The following is a 22,691-nucleotide window of genomic DNA, read 5'->3' on the forward strand; positions in this document are numbered from 1 at the left end:
TAGCACAGATGTTTATAGATTTTAGGCTTAAAAGCCTTGTAGGATCTTAACTCAATGTCATGGTTCAGCTCCTAAGACTGAACTATGGCCTTGACCATGGTCCTGGGGCAAATGCTCAACAAATGACCTGTCTGAGATCAGTGTTCCTGTAGTTTGTGAGTCGATTCCTGGTTCCCAACAATACCAAGTATGTTCCAATGACAGTTCTTGGCTGGGATGCAGCTTAGAGTTAGAGTGAGTGTCTAGTACAAGTGAGGCCCTCGTCTGATACTCAGCACCATGTGTGCAATGCCCACAGAGCCCAGAAGACAGGATAGGGTCCCTTGAAACTGCAATTCCAGGTGGTTGTGATCTGCTAGATGTGGTGCTGGAAATTGACCCTATGTCTGTTAGAACAGCAAGTGCTGTTAACCACTGAACTATCTCTCCAACCACATCAACCCCTCCCCTCTTCTATTTTACAGAATCTGATGTCTGTCACCTGGTTTTAGAACAGCAAATTTAAAAAAAAAAAAAAAAAAAAACAGTTAGATCTTTAAACTAGGTTTGTGAGTTTTTTTGGGACTAGTCTCTAGTGCTCTGTGTAAAGGTGGGGGGAAAGGGTGCCCCTCCCCCTGCAGAGATATAAGTACAGGATGGCCTTTGGTACTGAAGCATCACCCCTCTCTGTGTTTTGTAAACATCTTCTCCATTGCCTTCTGATTGGTTTAATAAAGAGCTGACTGTCTACAGCAGACGGGAGAGATAGGCAGAACTTCTGGCAGGTAGGAACTCTGGGAAAGAGATTCAACAGAACCAGAAGCCGGAGAGTCAACAGGCAGACCCTGAGGAAGAAGCGTGTCCTGGTACTGAAGGAAGGTAAAGAACGGGCCACAGGACAGAACTTAGATCAGAACAGTTTAAATTACACAAGCTAGTTGAGAAATAGCCTAAGCTAAGGCCCGAGCTATAATAAATAATAATTGTTGCTGTGTCATTCAGGAGCTGTCTGGTCAGAGACAGTCTGCAATAGTGCTTTCGACAGGTTGATTACATATAAGCATCGGATTTAGTCTTTGCCCACTGCTGGGGTGTGGCTTAGTCCTACAGCACTCGCTTGCATGTGCAAAGCCATGAGTCCGTTCCTTAGCGCTGCCAACAAAGCAAGACACAATGACAAGCCAAAATGATAAGCCTATATAAGCTCAGGCTCGTAATCCTAGTATTTAGGAGGCAGAGACAGGAGGATTGCCAAGAGTTTGAAGCCAACCTGGGCAACAGTGTATGACACTGACTTTCCTGGAAGCCTCCAAAAAAAAAGCCATCATTGGCCCTGTTATTCAACTGCAAGTCCAGCATCATACCATTTCCAAGAACAAGAATGGGGGAGGGGTGGGCTCAAGCTGTGACGCTAGGCACAGGTCCAAAGGAGATTTTATGATTAACAGAAATTACTCCAGTCTATCACAAAACTTCATGATCTAGGAATTCCTTACGGAGAAGACTTTCTACCATCCTTCCTTCCTTTCCTTCTTCCTTCTCTCTTTCCTTTCTTTTGTTTTCTTTCTTTCTTTCTAAGATTTATTTATTTCATGTATATGAGTACACTAGCTGTCTTCAGACACACCAGAAGAGGGCATTAGATCCCATTACAGATGGTTGTGAGTCATCATGTGGTTGCTGGGATTTGAACGCAGGACCTCTGAAAGAGCAGTCAGTGCTCTTAACCACTGAGTCAGCCCTCTTACACCTGATGACCCCATCACTTCTGTAGGCTGGAAAACAGATATGAGACATGGAATGGCACCTATCTTGGCCTGGAGAGATTTGAGGGCTGTAGTTGCTTCAGTGGAGCCATAACTAGGGACCGAAACCCACTTCTAAGCCAGGTGTGGAACATGCTGTACTCAGTACTCTGCAAACAGAGGCAGGAGGATCACAAGTTCAAGGCTGATTAGTCTACACATTTTGTTTCAAGCCTGTCTAAAACCCCTGCCCAGACCCAACTTCACTTCCACTTTTCAACAGGATGAAGGGGTGTGGGGGTGAGGGCTCCCCAACTCTGCTGTCTCCCAAACTTCCTCCTCAGCAGGCTGTTGGAATTGCTGGTAGGAGCAGACCAGTGGGCCTGATCTCAGATGCACCTCCTACCTCTGTGCTACCTAGGAGGCTGTTTTTGAACTCCTGTGAAGATGTCTCTAAGACCCCATTCCTGTCCACACACACAAACACCCTAAACCCAGCCTGCAACTTCCATCCTCCGAGTGCGAGGAACATAGCATACAGCTTGGATCTGAATTTGGATCGCCATTGAAATAGCCCTGTGACTTCAGATGAGTTCCAAGTTTCCAGTCTGCCCCCATCTCCCTCTCCATAAAGAAGGTGTGGGGTCTGAGGTTCTCTGGGGCCCCTTCCAGCTATTCCAAGGCCTGTTTAGCAGGCAGTCTAAAGGAAGAGAGCAGCTGCCCTGAGGGTTCTAATAACTTAAAACTTTATTAGGAACAATAGCAACATCCTGAGCTCACATGAGAAGATGTGGAGAAGCCACTGAGCCTCACCTCAGCAGGGCTAAGGTGGGACTGAGGCTCGAACTCCAGGCTTAATATTCCATCCGTTCCTGTCCCAGGCAGAGAGGCCAGAAACCATCAAGACCTTACAAGCAACCTATAGAGGAGGCTGAGGCCCAGAACCAGCCCCGAATCTAATACATCAGTCCAGACACTGGGAAAAGATGTCTGACGTCCCCAAGAAATGGCCTCTTTCCTGGAAACATGCCCAGTCACACAGCTGGGCCATCCAATGCCATCTCTGTGGCAAGGCACAGCCGAGGCCTCGATGTTCTAGGCAGGGCTGGGCAGCCTCAGGGTTGGAGCTCTCTTCTCCACTTTTGCAGTCTCTCATCCATGGCCTGGAGTGTGGCCTCGTCCTGCAAGATACACACTGAGCCTTCTCTTGCCCCACTCAGTGCTAGCCAGGCCCAGAGGCCTTCTCCCAGCTTTCTCTCACCTTCACAAAACAGAATCGGATGTAGTGGTCAAAGTCCTTCTGATGGGGCCGACTGAAGAAGATGGAGACAGGGATGGCCACCAGGCCCTGGGGATGAGGAAGAGTATGTCTGCCTGAGAACTAAGACACCTGCTTAGAGGACAGACAGTAAGGCTGGGTGTGTCCCTTCCGGCTCCTGTGCTGGAGAAGCCCCAGGGCATCACACGGGGTTCTTCCCAGGGTGCAGAGAGACCCAATAGAGCAGGGCTGGGGAAGAGGTACGTTTGAACCTCGGAGGTTAGAGCAGGGTGATCAGAGCAGATGGGCTAGATCCTCACTGTCTAAGAGGGAAGGCCAGGCTCAGAGAAGGGCAGGGCCTCCTCGAGCCAGCGTGGCTTTTTGTACAAGTGAGAAAGAGGCTCTGCAGTCAACCTTGTATCAGAGTCTCAGAAAAGGTTTGGCTGGTGTCCCTTGACTGAACTAGGCACATGACCCATGCAACTACATCCACTGGCTCTAATAAGAGCCCAGCCTACCTTGTTTTTGATCATCCACTTGACAAAGCGTCTGTCATAGGGCTCATCCACAGCACCGGGCAGGTCAGGCATCTTGCTCTCTGGGCCAACAAAAGAGGTTGTGACTAGTCCTTGCCAACTCTGGTACCTTCCCAAATCCTGAGTGATATGGCCAGGCCCACTTACTGAAGTCTGAGATGTCTGCAATGAGGAAGTAGCTTCCCTGGGGGATCAAGGGCTTGAGGCCCACTGATTGCAGGCTACGGATCATGTGGTCTCGGTTTAGATGCATGGCCTGTGGCAGCTGCACAAAGTAGCTGCTAGGTTGTCCAAAGTGTTGCTGCTCCCTCTCAAAGCATTGGGCTACTGCAGCCTGGACAAGGCAGACGGACAGTCGGACTGATGGGTCAGCTATGACCTGTCTAAGGGATTTCTGGGGTTTCCTGCCCTTCTCACCTGGGCCTGGGTGGGGCAGTGGAAGATAGAGTTCTGGTGCACAGTTCGAAGGTGCTTCATGATGTTATCAGGACCTAGGACCCAGCCCACCTAGACCAGGAAACAGCAGGGACCTCAGGGCCAGAGGAGCCTTTCTCAATCCTCCCACTGCCGCCGCCTGCCACATGGTCACACTTACCTTCCAGCCAGTGGCACTGAAGCTTTTGCCTGCGCTGCCGATGGTCAGGGTCCGATCCCACATGCCAGGGAGGCTGGCTACCCGAGGCCAAGAAGAGCAAATGCTGAAATGGGCATGGTGGAGGAAAGGGACCCAGGGACAACAAGCACAGTCTCTTAACTGAGGATTGGTATCCACTACACTGTTGACAGGACCCATTCCATTTCCTGCTCCTGACAGCCTCGGGGAGCAGATGCTACTGCATTCTCCAGAGCTCAGGGAGGGGAAGTCCCTGCCCACAACCTACAATCTACAGCCTGGGGGCCTGATCCCCAGGCCTAGGCTGCTTCCTGCTCACGTGTCCAGGGGCTGCTGCGGCAGGCCTGGCTCACCGATGTTGATGTGCTGGTGCCCATCGTAGACCAGCCACTGGTAGACCTCATCAGAGATGCACAGGACATCATGCTGCTGGCACAGATCAGCCACCAGCTCCAGCTCCATCTTAGAGAACACCTGTGAGAGCCAAGGTCACAGGTGTGCAGCTGGCACTGTCCCCAGTGCAGTCTGCTCAGAGTACAAAACCATACCAGGTCTCAGGGATCCCACTGTATGGACAGATACAGTCACTGTTCCAAAGCTACCAGAAAGCGCTGAGGCACTCAGCCCATGCACCCAAACCTCTGGGAGGATTGGTCCTCAGAGTTTCAGGCATTCAGCCCTCCCACTTCATGCAAGGAAACTGAGGCTGAGAGAGTTCATGTTCAAGATCAGAAGGAAAAGTCTGCTTGCAGAGGTCTCTGAATAAATCCCCTGGTACCTTTCCCAAAGGGTTGTTGGGTGTGTTGAGGACCAGGACCTTGGTGCGAGGTGTGAACTTGCTGGCCAGTTCTGCAGGATCCAGTTGCCAATCATTGCTGGATCCCAGTTGTCCCTTAGGAGCAGGGCTCTGCAAGAGGAGGTGGGAGGGGCAGCAATGTTTATTTTCCTGACTTCAACTCATCTCCCTCAGCATCTGTCCCATCTCTTTCCTGTCAGCTCTGGACCCTGCCTCCATTCTCCCAGGTCAGAGGATTCTCTTCCCTTGTCCCATGTCCCAGGATCTATCCCAACCCATAACTCCCAGGATCCCTTGCCAGCCTTCGTCTACCCACAACCCCCCATCATTTCTTACCGGCCTCAGCGACACAAACACAGGGCGACCCCCAGCCATCATTGTCATGGGTTCATAACAATCAAAAGCAGGTTCTATGATGATGACCTGGTTCAAGGGTCAGATTACCTGGGGTTGGCACTGCCCTGAGCTCCTCCCTCCCACTCAGAGGTCACCTCTTACCTCGTCTCCTTCGTCTACCAGGGCCTGAAAGGCTGTGAACAGGGCCCCGTAGGCACCCACTGTCACTAGCACATTCTTGAGTGGGTCCATCTCCTGTCCCAGCAGCTTGCCAAAGAAACTTGCCAGGATCTTAGTCAGTGATGGGTAACCCTGCCAGGACAGCATAATCAGCACCCGGGATCAGCCTAGACCCCCCCCCCCCCCAGTTCAGCAGCAACCGGGATCAGCCTAGACCCTCCAGCTGCACCCAGGCTGTCTAGCACCTCCTAGCAAAGTCAGCTTTCTTGGGCTGAATTGTTTCATCTCTAGCAGCCTTGGCCATGGAGTCAGACCCAGAGCTGGTACTTGGGGAGAAGCTGACATTGTGTCTGTTTCCACCTATAGCACAGCAGGGCGTCAGAAACTCACACTTCCCTGTGTGCCCACAGGGCACACTTGTGCTTGTGGGACTCCCCTCAGCCCTGGAGCCACTGATTATTTGTTGGGGTGCATTACAAAATAGAATGCCTGAGAAACTGTCTTGCACAAGTTCATAGAGAATGAGGTGCAGGAATAGTGTGGTTTTTTTTCCTTTCTAAACAACATAACAACAACAAAACAATTATTTGGTGGGGAGTGGTGGCACACACCTTTGAGCCAGCACCCAGGAGGCAGAAGCAGGCAGATCTCTGAGTTTGAGGCCAGCCTGGTCTATAGAGTGAGTTTCAGGAGAGCCAGGACTTCACAGAGAGACTCTACCTCAAAGAAAAAAAATTTATATTGTGTGCACACGTGCAAGCATGTGCACACATAGGTATAATACCACATACATGGTGGTCAGAGGACAAAACTTAGGAGTGGCTCTTTCCGCCTACCATGTGGGACCTAGGGACCACATTCATATCATCATGCTTGGTGGCAAGTATCTGAGCTGTTTTGCTGGCCCCTACTTCTCCCGAACTCTGATACATGCTGACTGAACACTGGCAGACTTGGTGCATACGGGACTTAGTTTGAGAAAATAGCTCTCGTGGTGGTGAGCCCTGGGGGTGGCAGCATGAGGCAGGTAGGCACACTGTATCAGCAGTCAGGAACCACTGAGAGCGGGGTGAAGACAGGCCCAAAGCATCCAGGGCTCAGCCAAGTGGCTAAATGAAAGACTAGAACTTAAGCCAGTATCCTAGCATGCCAGACAAGGCCACACAGACGAAAACAGTACATGAAAACAAAGTTCACACACAGAGACATAAAGAATGGGATCTGTGAGGGGACAGAGATATCTCCTGCTTCATTCACCCTCCCAAAGCATCAAAGATGCAGCTCCTGATGAAAAGATAAACAGCGTCAGGGAGCCGAGCTGAATTTGAGATGTGTACTGGAAGAGGACTGTGTCTGAATAAAACCGAATTAGCCAGAACAAAGCAGCCTGGAGACAGGAAGGACTTAAATGCTCAAGCTTCACCAGGCAGCCTGTCCCCACCTCTGCTAATTAGACAGTGGGCCTTGGGCGTGACACACAAGTGCTCAGCCATCAGAGATGAAGGTGCCTTTTTTCTCTGGACTTAAGTGAAGAATCTTCTGGGTTTCTCTGAGATCACCGTCTGGGTAGGATGTCAAGGAGTGAATTTAACTCATGCACAGTTTACCAAGACTTGTCTACCACGTTTAAATGTATACTGCCTTCATTATTATTTTTCAGGGGGGATATGTCTCAGTATGTGGCTCTGGCTGGCCTGGAACTTCCTATGTAGACCAGAATGGCCTCAAACTCACAGAGATCCAACTGCCATTGCTTCTTGAATGCCGGGATTAAAGGCATGCACCACCACATTTGACTTTCAAGTCATTAATTTTACCTGTACATTTATCCAAATGGATGGAGAGATGGCTCAGTGGCTAAGAGCACATCTTGCTCTTTCAGAGGACCTAGGTTCAATTCCCAGCACCCATATAAGGCAGCTCCACAACCACCTGTAACTGCAGCTCCAGGGGGATCTGCACTCACGTGCACAGACCCATACGCAAACACACATAATTAAAAATTACAAAAATGGATCTTAAAAATAATATAGCAAAGACATATATGCTTTTAAAGATAAACTGGCGATGTTCATAACAGACGTGGGAAGCAGCGCACTAATGTGAACTGGCTAATTAAAACATGGCACATCTGCATAATGAAGAACTAAATAGTCATTAAAAGGTGTGAGGGAAATGCAGAGAACAAAGCCCCACCTGATACACCTACAACAGAACACCCGACGCTCAGGGAACGTCACAGTGGGTGGGTGGAAAGTCTGTAGTAGTCAGGGACTAGGATGTCTGCAGAGAGACTGTGTCTTCTAAACATGATAGGGAGCCACACCCATGAAATTTCAACAATATCACTGCCTAAACAAAAACAGCACAAGGACAAAACCAGTTGACCTGCCAACACGGATGGATGTGGGCCACCACAACACAATGCCTCAGCCAATCATTCACTGGCTGCTGAGAGAATCGCTCTTTTTAGAGTGAGAGCCACCGATAGGTTATCAGTGGTCAGCCCTAAACACCACGCAGAAGGAATATTAAATGGCCTCTGCCTGGTGTATATTCTTATACATGTTGTAACTATGACAACCAAAAGAAGAGCTGGTGAGTTTGCGAGGGAGTGCTGGACACAGACAGAGGTGGAGGAGGAGGGGAATGATGTCATTACAGTACTGAAACATGAAATTCTAAAAGAAGGAGTGAGGAGGTGCAGGCAGCTTAGCGGGAGAAAAAGTGCTTGGTGTCCCCAAAACCCTGCTCTGGGAGGTTTTAAAGGATAAAAGGACTGAGGCTTTGACTGGAAGGATGTCCAGGAGACATTCCTTACTGACATCATCAACGTACATTATATTATGTAAGGATGAGTCCATTCAAGGTAAAGAATAGTAAAGCATCGCAAAGAATGTTGGGAAATTCCCTCCTGACAATGCTGAGGCTGCAAAATTTAAGAAGTGCCGTTCTAGCTGGCAGCAGTGGCCGCAAATCCCAGCGCTCGAGAGACAGAGGCAGATGGATCTATGTGAATTGGAGGCCAGCCTGGTCTATAGAGAGAGTTCCAGGACAGCTAGGGCTACACACAGAACCCTGTCTTGGAAAAAAAAAAAAAAAAAGCAACAACAAGGGCTGGAGAGATGGCTCAGTGGTTAAGAGCACTTCCAGAGGTCCTGAGTTCAGTTCCCAGCAACCACATGATGGCTCACAACCATCTGTAATGGGATCCAATGCCCAGTGTACTCATGTGTTTGTGTGTGTGTGCGTGTGTGAAGAAAAAAAAATGAAACAAAGCAAAACAAAAAGCACAGTTCTAGTCCAGTGTTGGCAACTGCCTATTGTGTGGGACTTAGTCTGATGCAAACAGCAGCCTGTCTTTCCTGGGTTGGTTGAGGTACCACCTCCTCTGGAAGGTCCTTTCCCACTACCATGTCCTCCTTTCTCACAGATGGGGTCAGATGCTTTGGTCATGAAGGTTCCTGATCTCTGCCCTGGGACCTGCAGTGCTGGACACCGGCCTCTCAGTAACTGAGGGATGCTGAACTGGGCTCTGTCCATGCGCCTTGACACTTAGTGCCTTCAGGAGAGGCAGGAAACTCACAAATGCCGTGGTGTACTGGTTGAGCATGAAGTTCCCACTGACAGCTTGCTGAAAAGCTTGCAGAGCAAAGTCTGGAGGAGCGAAGTCAGGGAAGCCCTGACCCAAGTTCACGACGTCATACTCCTTGGCCAGTCTGACAAACTCCACCCTGGCGACAAATAGAAAATCAGCCCGTGGGAGGTCACCTGTTCCCTCAGGGGGTACTTGTGCCTGTTTGCAGGTCAGGGTGAACACACATGTGACAATTTAGAAAGATAACACACCTCTACCTCCACATGTGTGGATCCCATGTTTTAAGGTGGCCAGATCCTGTACCAATCATATGGCTCAGCCTGGGAGACTTCAGACTTTGACCATGACTGTGGTAAGAAACATTTATATCCAAAACTGTACTGGCAAGCAGGACTCTGGGTTGTCGCACGCTATAGGCGGCAGCCTGTCCTCTCTTCCCCTAACTCTCCTTGTCACTCACTCTCCACTTGGCTGGAGGACAAGCCAGGCAAAGCCCCACCGGAGCCACACGCCCTGGCTGCTCTTACAGGTTAGAGACATCTGCTGAGTAGGGCGTAGTGATCCAAAAGATGTCCTAACCTGTTATGTATGTGTCCCCAGCAAAGTGTGAATCACTTGGCTCACATCACCACTGTGGTCTGGGCCAGTCTAAGGACACAGGGCTGAGCACCAGGCAATGACAGCCCATTCCTTTATAACTTGGCAATGGCCTTCATAATAAGCTTGTGAGGTCAGTAGCGCACATTCTTTGAGTCCTGTGTATTGCACTGGTAAGTTTAGTGACCCCAGGAGGAGCTTACGGCAATCAGGATGTGTATATGTGCGCAGTCTTGTGCACGCAGGTGGTGTGCATGTGAAGGTCAGAGGACAACTGTGAGTGTCACTCCTCCTCTGGTTCCTTCTATCTTTTTGTTTGAGCCAAGGTGTCTCACTGGTCTGTAATTCCACGGCATGCACTAGACTAGTTGGTCACTGAGCTTCTAGGAATCCACCTGCCTCTGCTTTCCCAGTGCTGGGATTTCAGGTGAGTGCCACCACGTTTAGCTGACCCAACCTCAGGCTTTCACGCTTCAGAGGCCACTGCTTTTTTGAACAGGCCGTCCTTCCAGCCCCAAACTAACAGCTAAATAGTCACAGGAACAGACCACATGTGTCTGGGCCTGGCTCTGTGTGGTGGGCAGTGTTGTGGGTCTAAGCCCTGTTGTTGTGGGACATAGGACCATGGACAGGACACATGGGCTACAGCACTGCTTGGCATGTGTTTCCCACAGATGTGGTGCGTGTATGTGTGTGTGTGTGTGTGTGTGTTTGATGTGAGCCATCTCCTCAATCTCCATAAAGCTTAGCTCCGAAAGCACCTACAAAATAAAATGGAGGCTGGCTCTTAGGGTCTGTGGAGAAATGGATTCCAGAGCCCCTGGATCCAGGATATCTGAATTGGTGGATATCCAGTCCCTTAGCATAGCATTTGCATATGATTCAAGCGCTCTTCCCAGGTCCTTTTCTTTTTCCCTATGCTGGGCATGAATCCCAGAGCCTTGCCCCCATGTTAGGCAGGCCTGGTGGGTCTGTCCCAGCCTTCCCATGTAGCTCCTCTCTAGAATACTCAGTGCCATGTAAACAGCTGTTAGTGACTGAAGGCAAGAAGAACTGTCTTTATGTTCAGTAACTTTTTGTGAATGTACAACTTGTATATGTGTGTACAGCATGTGTGTGTGTGTGTGTGTGTGTGTGTGTGTGTGTGTGTGAGTGTTTGGTGTACGTACCCATAAACATGCATGTAGAACCCAGAGGAGGTTACTCTCCTATTCCTTTGATAAAAGGTCTCTCGCTAAACTGGAGCTAGGGTGCTGAACAGCACAGCAAGCCCCAGAATCCCTCCTGTTTCTGTTTCCCACATCACTGGGATTACAATGAGATATGGCTACTCCCAGCTTTTTAAAAATTGTACGTGCTAGGATTTGAACCTAGATAGGTACACAGGTCCTCATACCCGTGAACCATCTCTCCAGCCCACAAGGATGCTTGTTTTCTTTTTTCTTTTTAAATGCTTTTGGTTTCTAATTGGATGAACCCCAGATGTACAGAAGCCATAGGTATGGAGGGTCAGTTATTATCTGTGGGAGCCATGACCTGCTGCCTGATTTGGAGCTGTTGCTCGTCCACAAGGCCCTTCAGGGAGAGAAAACCATCTCCAGATTGTACCAGTGTCTCTTGCCCAGCCGTGTGGGGGGACACTCAGAGATTCAAGGCTAGCTCCACTGTCTTGCCTCCCCTGTGCTGTGGCTGTCACACACATTCTGGGTATAGTGAGTCACTACAAGCCAGAGATTGTCAGCCTGTGGGAGAAAGGACACCCAAACTCATCCCCAGCCTGTCGTCAGCTCACCAGGGGTTGTGATCGATCCCATCCAGCCTTCGAGCTTGCAGCTGTTTTGCCATGGTGAGCTGGGTACAGAGAAGGGAGTCCAGTGTGAGAATCTTTCCGGTGTGGCGTGCGAGCCACCCCAGACAGCTAGTCCCACCCTCTGTTTTCCTAAAATGGGTGGAGACCTGGCATCAGGTGGCAGCTAGCTGGGACCTGTTCTCCCAGCCTACCCTTGATGACTCTTCGAAGGGCTCCATCAACCCTCCAGCTTCTACCACAACACCTGAGGGAGACTGAGAGAGGGGAGTCCACCATTTCTGACTGTATTTGCTGAGACAGAGCCCTGATGGCCAGGTTGACCCCAGAAGGGCTGGGAAGAGGAGTGTGAGGGAGAAAGAAAGATGGTACCAGGAACAATGGGCACTTGGACTGGCAAAGGTCTTCCTAGGCTCGTACACATACTTAGGATGATCTGGCTGGACTCCTTGTACAGATGAGAGCTTGCAGTGGGCATAGGGGGTGATGTGTTCAAGGTCACTCAGCAGGACTGCTGCCTCCAGGACAACCTCGAGCTCTGGTGAGGGGGTTGTTCACTCAGGCCCAGGAGAGAGCAAAGCTAGGTCAGTCCCATGTTTAGGGGTCAATGGAAAATCACAATAGTGGGTCAAGATCTGCTAAGTGCACATGGCACCCACAAGGCACAGGAGGACAAGAGGTACACAGAGTCTCAGAGAAGCTACTGCAAAGCTTGTCATAGTTCTCATGCCAACAGTCTTGGTACCAGGCCCTGCCCTGGAGAAACCTTGGGCCATGTAGGGTGTGTGCAGCTTCTCAGCCGTCCTGGGGATGGGAAGAGTTGGGATGTGGCACACAGCATCTTTACCAGCTCTGGTCCCTACCCTTCTGCTGAATCCGGCTAGCACTCAGTGTAGACCACTGAGCTCAGAACAGATTGGTCCTGAGACTACTTCATTACAACCAAAATGTCAGGGGTAATTTTCATTGATATGTGGGTTAACAGATATTTAACTTTTTCTCCTTTACTTATTAGTTTTCAATTTATTTATTTTGATTTTTTAATGTGTTGGTGTGAGATTGGCAGATCCCCTAGAACCAGAGTTACAGACAGTTGTGAGCTGTCACACGGGTCCTGGGAATTGAACCTGAGTTGTCTGGAAGAACAGCCAGTGCTCTTAACCACTGAGTTCTCTCTGCAGCCCCAAGTTTTGAATTTTTGAGACAAGTTCTCACTATGTGTCCCTGGCTTGCCTGGCTCGCCTTAACCTCAGAGATCCTCATGCTTCTGCCAAAAATATTTGAAAATATTTTTCAAATTCTATAAAATAAATTTTCTTTGATTTTTTTTTCTTTTTGAGACAAAATTCTTCTTTTTCTTTAGCCTAGGCTGACTCAAACTTGAGCAATCCTCCTGCCCCAGTCTCCCAAGTCTTGGGATTACAGGTATGAGCCATCAAGCCTGGATAAATATTTTACTTTTGTTGTTGAAGCTTGGATACATATTTTACTTTTGTTGTTGCTACTGTGTCTATTTATTTATTTTATATATACAGAACACTGTAGCTGTCTTCAGACACACCAGAAGGTGGCATCAGATCTCATTACAGATGGTTGTGAGCTACCATGTGGTTGCTGGGAATTGAACTCAGGACCTCTGGAAAAGCAGTCGGTGCTCTTAACCACTGAGCCAGCTCTCCAGGCCCCATTACTGTGTTTTGAGACAGGGTCTCACTTTGTAGTCCTGGCTGGTCTCAACTTTGCACTGAGGATTGCCTTGAACTCACAGCAGCGTTCTAGCCTCAGCCAAGCTTGTCATTCCAAGCGCTGGAATTGCAGATTTGGACCACTATCCAGCTAAATGCTTTATTCTTATGATTAAAAAATGTAGGAGACAACCACAAGTTAAAAGAATGGTTAATGATATAATGTGCTACGTGTTACAAGTTTTTATTTATTTATTTCATTTATTTTGAGGCTGGGTTTCTCTGTGTAACTCTGGCTGTCCTGGAACTTGCGCTGTAGACCAGACTGGCCTTGAACTCACAGAGATTCTCCTGCCTTTGCCTCAAAAGTGCTGGGATGAAAGGTGTGCACCCGTTTCTACCACCAGCTACAAGTTGTTTGTTTGTTTGTTTGTTTTTTAAATACCTAGGGTTGGGTCTCAGTGGGTAGAGGGCTTGTCTCCTTCGAGCCCTGGGTTCAGTCCCCAGCACTGCATAACCAGGAATGATGGCTCACACCTGTAATCCGAGCTTTTAGGACGTGGAAGTAGGAGGACCTGAGGGTCGTGTTCAGTGACGTGCATTTGATAAATGAACAGAAACCCCCTAATATGTACATATCTGCGCACACTCTGCCTGCACCTAGTAGGGATAACACTAGAGGAAGGGTGTTGCCCTGGTGCTTCCAGAACGTCTTCCTCTCTTTCGGCTCGCCTGTTTCCCAGTATTCATGTGCTTCTGTTTGGTAATGTATGCAGATATCGCATTATTTGATTGGATGGGTTTGAGATTTGTTTCAAAGTTGTAGCTTGTTTATTTTCAGGGGGTATGCTTGTTACAGCTTGTGTGTAGAAATCAGAGGACAACTTGTAGGAATTGATCCTATGTGAGTCCCGGGCACCAAACTCACTTCGCCGAGAGACTGGTGGCACGCACCTTCAAGCTGACGAGCCATCTCTCCAGCCTGATTGTTGTATTTCTGGCTCTTTTTTCGGTTTTTGATTGATTCTAACAGGTGCACTTCACACTGCCTCTTTTCTGAGTTTGAGCTTGTTTCTAACCTACAACTTCATGGGCATTTCTCCAGGTCACAGCAGCAGAGCCGCTCCCTGTGGACAACAGCCTGAAGCCAGCTGCACCAGGTGGCTCTTGGGGAGGATGTGAGCTGATGGGGGAAGGGTGAGAATATGAAGGAGATGAAGGAGGTGAGTGCGTGACTGGATGCATGAGGCCAACGGTTGACAGTCGGAGTGGAGGGACAGAGGCTGGCATGGGGGAGTTAGGCTGGGGTGGGTACAGGGCAGGAGGGCACAGACATACAGATGAAATGAGTGGAGTTGAACGGCCTTGAGAAGGAGAGAGAACTAATGGTTATTCCACAGATTTGGAGTATTCACGAGGGTGACCTTTGTGAACCCAGTCAGTGACATGGGTAAATCGGGGAACAGTGCCGTTCTCAAGCAGTGTAAAACACAATCAGCCAACCAAGCTGTATTGTGTATCCGCTGTGTACTATGAGTTGGGCTGGGCACGGGGATAACCACGGGCAGGCAGCAGCCAGCATACAAGCATCCATGCAGCGCTAAGTTCTGGATGAGGGAAGCGGACCAAGAGAGGCACAGACAGCTGCGATCTAGAAAGAGCGCGGGCACAGCATTACGGGTAGGACCAAGCCAGACCCAGGACCCCTGACCCCCAGGGCTGTGACTGTGGCAGAGTGCCATGCAGGACACTTACAGACTGGTGGAAGCACCGGCTGAGGGAGGCTCCAGCCTTCCTTCCCCAGAGTGGCCACACCAGGCGCGCCGAGAGAGCTGCCACACTTCTGAACATGCCTCCCGGGTCCACAGGCACTGCAGACTTCCCCGCCAGGGTACAGAAGGGCAGACAGCCTAGGCCAAAAATGGCTCCAAGCCAGGGCCCGAGTCCCACATACAATTCTAACAACAACAACAACATAGAATCATTGTGCACTGGGCAGCTGCCAGGCACTTTATTGCCTGACTCTTCCCCTGCGTCACCTCAGTCACACACAATGACCTTTGAAGTTCAAATCACCTCCAACGGCAAAATGACCTAGGTGAAGGTCACTGACAGATGCTAGGAACACAGAGCGCATAAACCCAGACTCCTGCTCCAACTCTGGAATCACACACGGATACACACACACACACTCACACACCCAGCATCCTGCTGGCATAATGAACGTACTGAACCTAACCCAGACCCCATCATTGGACCACTGCTCATGGGACTGAAGAACCTGGTAAATGACACCAGAGGACTACAGCTTACAAACTCAAACCAACAGAAACTACATAAGTAAAATGTAAAGAAAAGAAAAGGGCTGGCAGGAAGCTATGTAGTGGTGCGTGTCTATCACCCCAGCCCTGGATAAGCAGAGGCAGGAGGATCACCACCAAGTCCTAGTCCACTTTGAGCTGTAGAATAAGGTCTATCTTAAAAAACAAACAAACACACACACAAACACAAGCCAAAGCAACACCAAGAAGCCAGCAATATAACATGAAACCTAACAGACAACTCTGAGGAGGTTGGATGCATCACATCACCCAGTTTCAAAACTTGATATGGAGCAAAGCTGAGGGAACCAAAAATAAAATAACAGTAATAATAAGCCCAGAGGGAGCAATATCAACTAACTGGACCACCCAGAGCTCTCAGAGACTAAACCACCAACCAGAGTACACATGGAAGGATACATGGCCCCAGATACATATGTAGCAGAGGATGACCTTATCTGACATCATTGGGAGTAGGGAAACCCCTTGGTCCTGTGGAGGCTTGATACTCTAGTGTAGGGGGATGCTACAGTGTCGAGGCAGGAGTGGGTGAGTGGGTGGAGGAGCACCCTCATAGAGGAAAAGGGGTGGGGGGAAAGGGAAAATGGGATCGGGAGTGTTTGGAGGGGTAACTGGGAAGGTGGGGATATCATCTGAAATGTAAATGAATAAAATGCTTAATAATAATAATAATAACAATAATAATACCCAAAGGGGACTAGCTGAGGGACAGACATGCAGAACATACATGCATCAGAACCAACAATTCCCAAATGAACTGCCATGCTCATGGGTAATTGCTCCTACAGAGGCCAAGACAATTGTGGGAAAGAACACGGTCTCAGCACATGCTGCTGGATCAACTGGATGTTAACACCAGCCTGAAATGACACCTAAGTTAACCCTCAGGCAAAAGGTGTTTACTCAGTCTGTTAATGAAACGCCACATCAGGAGAGAAGTGTTGCAGGAGCAACTGACCTATGTTCTAAGCATTGGAGGCAAAGGTAGAATTTTAAAAGGCAAAAGAAAACCTGAGCCAGGTATGGTGGTACATGCCCATAACCCTAGCACTTGGGGAAGCAGAAGCAGGGGGATTGTCCCAAGTTTACACACACACACACACACACACACACACACACACTTACCATTCATCACTCTACGAATTGTTTGGCGTGATTCTGATTGGTAAACCAATGATTGAGTCACAGATCTACTGGTAATTTTGTGAGGCTGCTGCATGGGTCAGCCTCAGAATTTGTGGTGCCTGTGGTATGGTCCAGGTTACAAATATTTAATGAAGAGCATGCGTGGGATCTTTCCTCTAAAGCTCCCATGTAGTGACATTTTTGAAAAATCTGGAATTTGAGTTTCTTGAAAAAATACAGAAATATTATAAGAATGTGTAGGTTGATGTCTATGTGCAGGTGAGGACTGGCACTAGTTAAGTCGGTAGAGAGTGGGGCGGGGACCAAGTTTTGGTAAGGCAGGAGAGAAGGAAGAGGAGGGAGAATCAGGGAGCCCTGGAGGAGCCCAGCCTAGATCCAGGTGGTCTTAATGGATGATAGGTAGATTTGATTATTTTAAGGATTTCTATGGGTCAATTTGTTTTATCTAAGTGGGCATTTTACATCTTTGTCAAATGGTTGTAAGTTTATTGTTTGGAAGTATTGTGGATCGAGAATTTAACATATAAATCTAATTGCTAAATTACAAGTTACTGGAGCTTTGAATTTACTGGGTTATGGGGTATGTGGACAGAGTTTACAGTGGGCAGAGAGGCAGCTGGAATGTGTGGATCTGGCTCTGTTGCCAGCACACTGCCTGCTCTTCCAAAGGTACTGAGTTCAATTCGCAGCAACCACATGGTGGCTCACAACCATCTGATGCCCTCTTCTGGTGTGTCTGAAAACAGCAACTATGTACTCACATAAATAAATAGATAAATAATTCTTTTAAAAAAGTGAACTCTGGTGTTCTAGCGATCTGTTGTAAGCTTTTTTAAAGCAGTGGTATTATTTCTATGCGGTGCTGGGGACTGAACACAAGAGTTCATGTCACATAAGGATGAGCTCCACCCCTGAGCTGCACCTCCGCCCTACAGAAGCACTATTCATTATAGTTACAATGGAGAAAGGGGGGCTGGAGAGACGGCTCAGAGGTAAAGACCATTGGCTGCTATCACAGGGGGTGTAGGTTCAGTTCCCAGCACTGATATGGTGACTTACAACCATCTGCAACTGCAGTACTGGGAGATACAATGCCCTATCCTGGCCTGCATACACACTGCATGCAGACAAACACACAGATACACATAAATACATCTTTTTAAAGACACGTAGAAAATAATCCCCAAATAGTCACCAATGGGTGAATGAAGCGCAGTGTAGTCACGTGCTCAAATGTACTGCTACATGCTATAGTGTGGGTGACCGTGTGCCAAGCTGAGTACCAGACACCACTCATACAGACCACACACTGCACGGTCGCTCTCATATGAAGAATCCAGCACCAACCAAGGCAGAGGTGACTACTCAGCAGGAGGTGTGGCAGGGGGACAGGAAGTGATTATTTGGTTTGTCTGGGAGATTTTTTTTTTTTTTTTGGTAATTAATAGGTAACTAATAGGTACATAACAGGGAGTTACTAAGCCCCATTGAATTGTATGGGTGGAGAGGGTTGGGGGCTCTGCAGCTAAGAACATTTGCTGCTCTCCAGAAGAAAAGGAGTTTGATTCCCAGCACCCATGTCAGGTGGTCCATGACTGTTGTAAATCTAGCTTCAGGAGAGCAACAGCCCTAGCATTTGCAGGACCTGCTTGTGCATGCACATACACACTCTAGGTTAAAAAGAAATCTTAAAAAAAAAGTGAGTAGGGCTGGGCATAGTGTCACTAGCCTGTAACTTTGGTAATCAAGTTGGGGGCAGGAGGATCATGAGTTTTTATCTTTAAGTGTGTTTTACACTTTGTTTGTTTGTTTGTTTATTATCTCTGTGTGTGTGTATACCATAGCTCATGCATGACAGCTTTCAGGAGTCAGTTTTCTCCTTCCATCATGGAGTTCCTGGGGATAAAGCACAGGCCACCTGAGTTGGTGGCAGTTGTAACCTGCTCGGCCATCTTGCCAGCCCCAGAATAATAGGCGTTTTGATGCAACCCAACCTACATATTAAGACCGTGTCTTAAAAACAAACAAACAAACAAGGGCTGTGCCTGCAACTCAGCAGTGGAACCCTTGGCTGGTATATCCCAGGCCTGGGCTCTGTTCAAGCTGGAACCACATGAATAAATATATCTTCTCTGGGCCTCTCAGCGCCAGGTCGTCAGTGTACATTGGGGAAAATTTTCTCATTGCACATGGAAAAGGTTTTCCAATAAGGACAGCTACAATGCTCTGGTTCCTAAGGTCAGCATTTAGTCACAAGCAAATGTGACTTCCCCTCTCCACGTCCCTGTCCCTTGCTTACCTGCACTTGAGTCTCTGTTGGCTAACTCTTCTGCTACTCCATTTTTGTGAAATGCTACATGATCTCCTTGTTTCATCACTGTTGACAGCATGTCACTGAGCAAATACGGTGACTAATCAGCCCCCAGCAAGGGAAGCAGGGGCCCGACATGACTGGTTGCCACTCCTATCAACCTGTCATTCCGCAACCTGTCTTTCCTTGAAATCTGTGTCTGTGGGGGAGGAACTAAGTTCAAAGTTCATGATAAACCACTGTCAGTGATTAACTTTATATGGTCGCTGACATTTGAACCGTGTTGTTGAGAACAGGGCTATTTATCTAGATCTGGGCAGCTGCAATTTATCCTTAGCAGAATAATGCAGTGAGGCCTGCTTGTTTTATAACGAATGGTTATGATTATGTTGAAGGGTGTTTGAAGAGGCTCTATGGGCTTCCCTGGGTTGGGTTTGGGGATTTATAGACTTGCACATAGCTTGATTTGTAGTGTGTGTTCTGTGTGTATGCATGTTCATGTTTGCACAGGAGTAGTGTGTGGCTGTGAGTGTGTGAGGGGAGATTAACCTAACATTTCATTCCTCAACAGCCCTCCATCTCGTCTCCTCCTCCCCGGGAAGCACTACAGGTGTGTCAGGTTTATTCTTACACGGGTTCTGGGAATCAAACTCAAGCATATACAGGAAGACCTTTACCAGCTGAGCTGTCTTCCCACACGGCTGCTGTAAAGCACTTGTCTGGCATGAGTGAATCTGGGCTCTATTTTTAGCAAGGCTTCGAACTCCACAGAGACTTGAAGTAAATGAATGGTGGCCTGGGGTTGGACTGGGGGCAGGATGGTGGGTTACGAATGAGAAGTGATATCCACAGGCCCGAGGGACTGTTGGTCACCATTGTATTGTGGTGACAGTGGCATAAGTCTGAACATCTCAAATTCATGAAGAACTTATGAGATGTAAAATCCATGGGGTGGGGGTAAAAGGGTGGAGGCGGAGTGGGGTGGGGAGCCTGGACAGCAGCTCAGAGGATAGGCACCGGCTGCTCTTTCAGAGGACCTATTGGTGTCTAGCACCCATGTCAGATGGCTCACAACATTTGAAATACCAGCTCCGGGCATCTAATGCTCCTCACCTGCGCTCCTAGCATAAATCTACACACACACACACAAAGTCTCTTGGTCAATAATGAATTCAGCTCCCCTTTTAAGCAGTAAATAAAGAGGTTCCATAAGATAAATATCCCCCAAGGGAAATTTGAGCCTAGCAGCTACACCACAGAGAATGGAGACCCGGGACTCCTCATCTTGGAATGAACTGAGAGCAAAGCAGTTGCTTCTACAGCTCTGACTACAGCCCACAGGGACTGGCGGCAACCTCAGATGTGACAAATAGCAGGCAGTTTGTTCCTTGTTCCCTTTGTAAGATGCTGACCCAAAACTGAACTCTTGCTCTTCCTGGGCGTACATAACAGAGGCAGGGGCCCAGCAGGAACCTTGAAGACAGCCCATTAATTTTCTAGGTAGAGAAGATGATGGTTGGAGCAGGGAAAGGACTTACCCCAAAGCAGAGTCCCAGCAAACTCCATTTAAGTTCCCAACCCTGAGCCTCATTCAGCTTAAGCTCCCCCTCCTCCTGACCCGAATAAGGAGGTAGAAACTTTTTAGTAGCTGTGAGCTCTGGGGGTCCATGGGGCCCACTGTTTGCTGGAACTGGCTCTTTCGGGCTAAGCTGAAGTGATTTGGCCTGTGGTTAATAGCTAGGTGTTGTTGTTCCTTGGCAATTTGAGAACTCAGCCAGTAAAAAATAAAAACAAAGCAAAACCAACCAGGGAGACAAAGTCTCTCGTCCTGACACATGACACCTTTATTTGCATCAGCAGGAATGTTGCTCTGGGGACAATCTGCAAGGTCGGTGCCTTGAGTATAGTGCATGTCATTGCTATTAAGCCTCCTGCGGTCTTTTGTTGTCTGTTTGTCTGGATTAGCAATCAGAAGTCAGGTCCTGAGGTTACTGAGGTAAAGTGGAAACTGAGGAGCAGGTGGGGTTTAGGCTTAGCTCTAAAGAACATTGTAGAAACTAGACTGGAAGTCTCCAGCCGGCACCTGCTCTAACAGTGTGTACCTTGCCAGCCCCTTAGGACCCTCAGGGAAGGCTGGGCAGGCATTCTACACTCTTCACTGTCACCAGCTTGGAGAATTCCCTCTCTGACTCCACCCAGGCTGCTTCCTTGTTTGATGCAAAGGTTTTCAATGCAGGAAGTGACTGCCAAGTTGTCCGCGTAGTTCTCACGGAAACATAGGATGGAAACAGTATGTATCCTGTTTGCTGTTAGACCCTTTGCTCCCTACTAGTGGGAGGGGAGTGAGGAGCTGTGGGAATCATTTCCCAAACTCCGCGCCTCACCCATCAGTAAATAGAGCCTATGTGGATAAAAAGGTGAACCCGTGGGGCCACTCAGTGTCTACCGTTGTGGTCACATCTGTTCATGGATGATGGTCCAGGTCTATGTGAAGGACAGTGAGCAGGGCTCTGTCACTGTTCTCTTTCCTTCACTCTCTCCTTCAGCTAGTCCTCTCGTCAGCCCCATCTTTCCTACAGTTCATGTGGCATGTCTGTGCTATGCCATGGGTTTTGCACATCTGACCAAAGCAGGCTAAAACCACCTGTACTCAACTTTCTGGCTTCTTCCCATGCTGGTTGTGATACACTAAGGAAATTTCCTAACTTCCCCTGGCCTGGCGCTTTCTTTATAAAAGGAAGCAACAAGACCTCTAGAAGGAGACCTGAACTTAGGCACTGACTCAGCAGATGATTTCATGCTTTTCTTTAGAGGAATCAACTCATGCACACAGTAATTCATTTCCTCGCCTTGTAAGGCACCCAGAACCTCTTTTCCCTTGTGCCAGTCAACCAGTTAACAATGTGCACACATTTGCAAAAAGTTGGCCCGCACGCGAACACTCGAACGCCAGTATGACTGAAGGCTATTCTTTCAGTCCCGTTAATTTTTTTTTTAACCTAAAGTCATCTTTGAAGTTGTCCCACATTAGTACTTTATCCAATTGCCGTGCAGCCCAGGAACTGACAGAACGAAGAAGGACCCACAGAGACTATTGGCGCTGGCTCTGCAGGCAATTCTCCATTAGCACAGTTTGCGTCTTCTTGGCCAGGACTACCTTGGGAGAGTGGACGTGGGTGCAGAGAGAGCTAGCCTAACTGGTCCCGTAGCTGAGTGCAGAGCTGCCAAGCCCGAGCAAGTTTTTCTCAGGGGACAGGCCCTTCTTTCAGAGAAGCCACACGTCACATACAAACAAGAGCACATGCATCAGAGAGCTACAGCACTCAGAAAACAGTCAGGTTCAACACACGATCTAGACTAAACCTCGCTTCAACCAGGAACTGACCTGCTTCAGCGAACAATTACGCTGCTCTATCCAATAGACGGCGACCCTAAACGTACCCAAGGTTGCAGAAGTCTCTGTTCCTTTAAAGAGGCCGAGCCTTAGATTGGCTACTTCCGCCCAGAAGCACGTTGGCTCTAGAGTAATGTGAGTGCAAAGCTCTGTGTTCCGTTTAAAGGCACAGAGACAGCCGTGGGGACCCCGTTTACGTTCGATGACATCATTTCCGGGGCGGAGACCTAAGAAAGGGTACGGTGACAGACAAACAAAATAAAGGCGCCAAAGACTCACGGCGCGACTGGCTGTGGGTAGTCAGACCCTGAGCTAGGGCTGCCTGCGTGGCGGCCGAGAGCCGCGGGCCTTGGTGAGTGGGTCGAGTA

The 22,691-nt window shown here is 48.7% G+C and overlaps 1 protein-coding gene across 5 annotated transcripts; it reads right to left on the reverse strand.

Annotated features, from left to right (window-relative positions):
- Positions 1 to 2,462: 2,462 nt before the first annotated feature.
- Positions 2,463 to 22,451, reverse strand: KYAT1 (kynurenine aminotransferase 1). 5 transcript variants are annotated; one of them, XM_080927751.1, is made up of 14 exons: positions 22,315 to 22,448; positions 14,886 to 15,088; positions 11,431 to 11,489; positions 9,030 to 9,177; positions 5,426 to 5,575; positions 5,264 to 5,350; positions 4,910 to 5,038; positions 4,485 to 4,605; positions 4,114 to 4,190; positions 3,936 to 4,025; positions 3,666 to 3,852; positions 3,501 to 3,580; positions 2,986 to 3,072; positions 2,463 to 2,905 (listed from the first exon to the last, which is right to left on the reverse strand). In XM_080927751.1, exons 2-14 carry the CDS (start codon positions 14,979 to 14,981, stop codon positions 2,840 to 2,842), a joined length of 1,377 nt encoding a protein of 458 aa, XP_080783877.1. In that variant the 5' UTR covers positions 14,982 to 15,088; positions 22,315 to 22,448; the 3' UTR covers positions 2,463 to 2,839. The 5 variants fall into 5 exon arrangements, with proteins under 5 accessions (XP_080783877.1, XP_080783879.1, XP_080783878.1 ...); XM_080927753.1 differs by lacking the exon at positions 14,886 to 15,088 and having other exon boundaries at positions 22,371 to 22,451; XM_080927752.1 differs by lacking the exon at positions 14,886 to 15,088 and having other exon boundaries at positions 22,315 to 22,443.
- Positions 22,452 to 22,691: the final 240 nt, after the last annotated feature.

The sequence above is a fragment of the Micromys minutus genome, assembly GCF_963924665.1.
Source record: "Micromys minutus genome assembly, chromosome: 13".
NCBI classification, from domain to species: domain Eukaryota; kingdom Metazoa; phylum Chordata; class Mammalia; order Rodentia; family Muridae; genus Micromys; species Micromys minutus.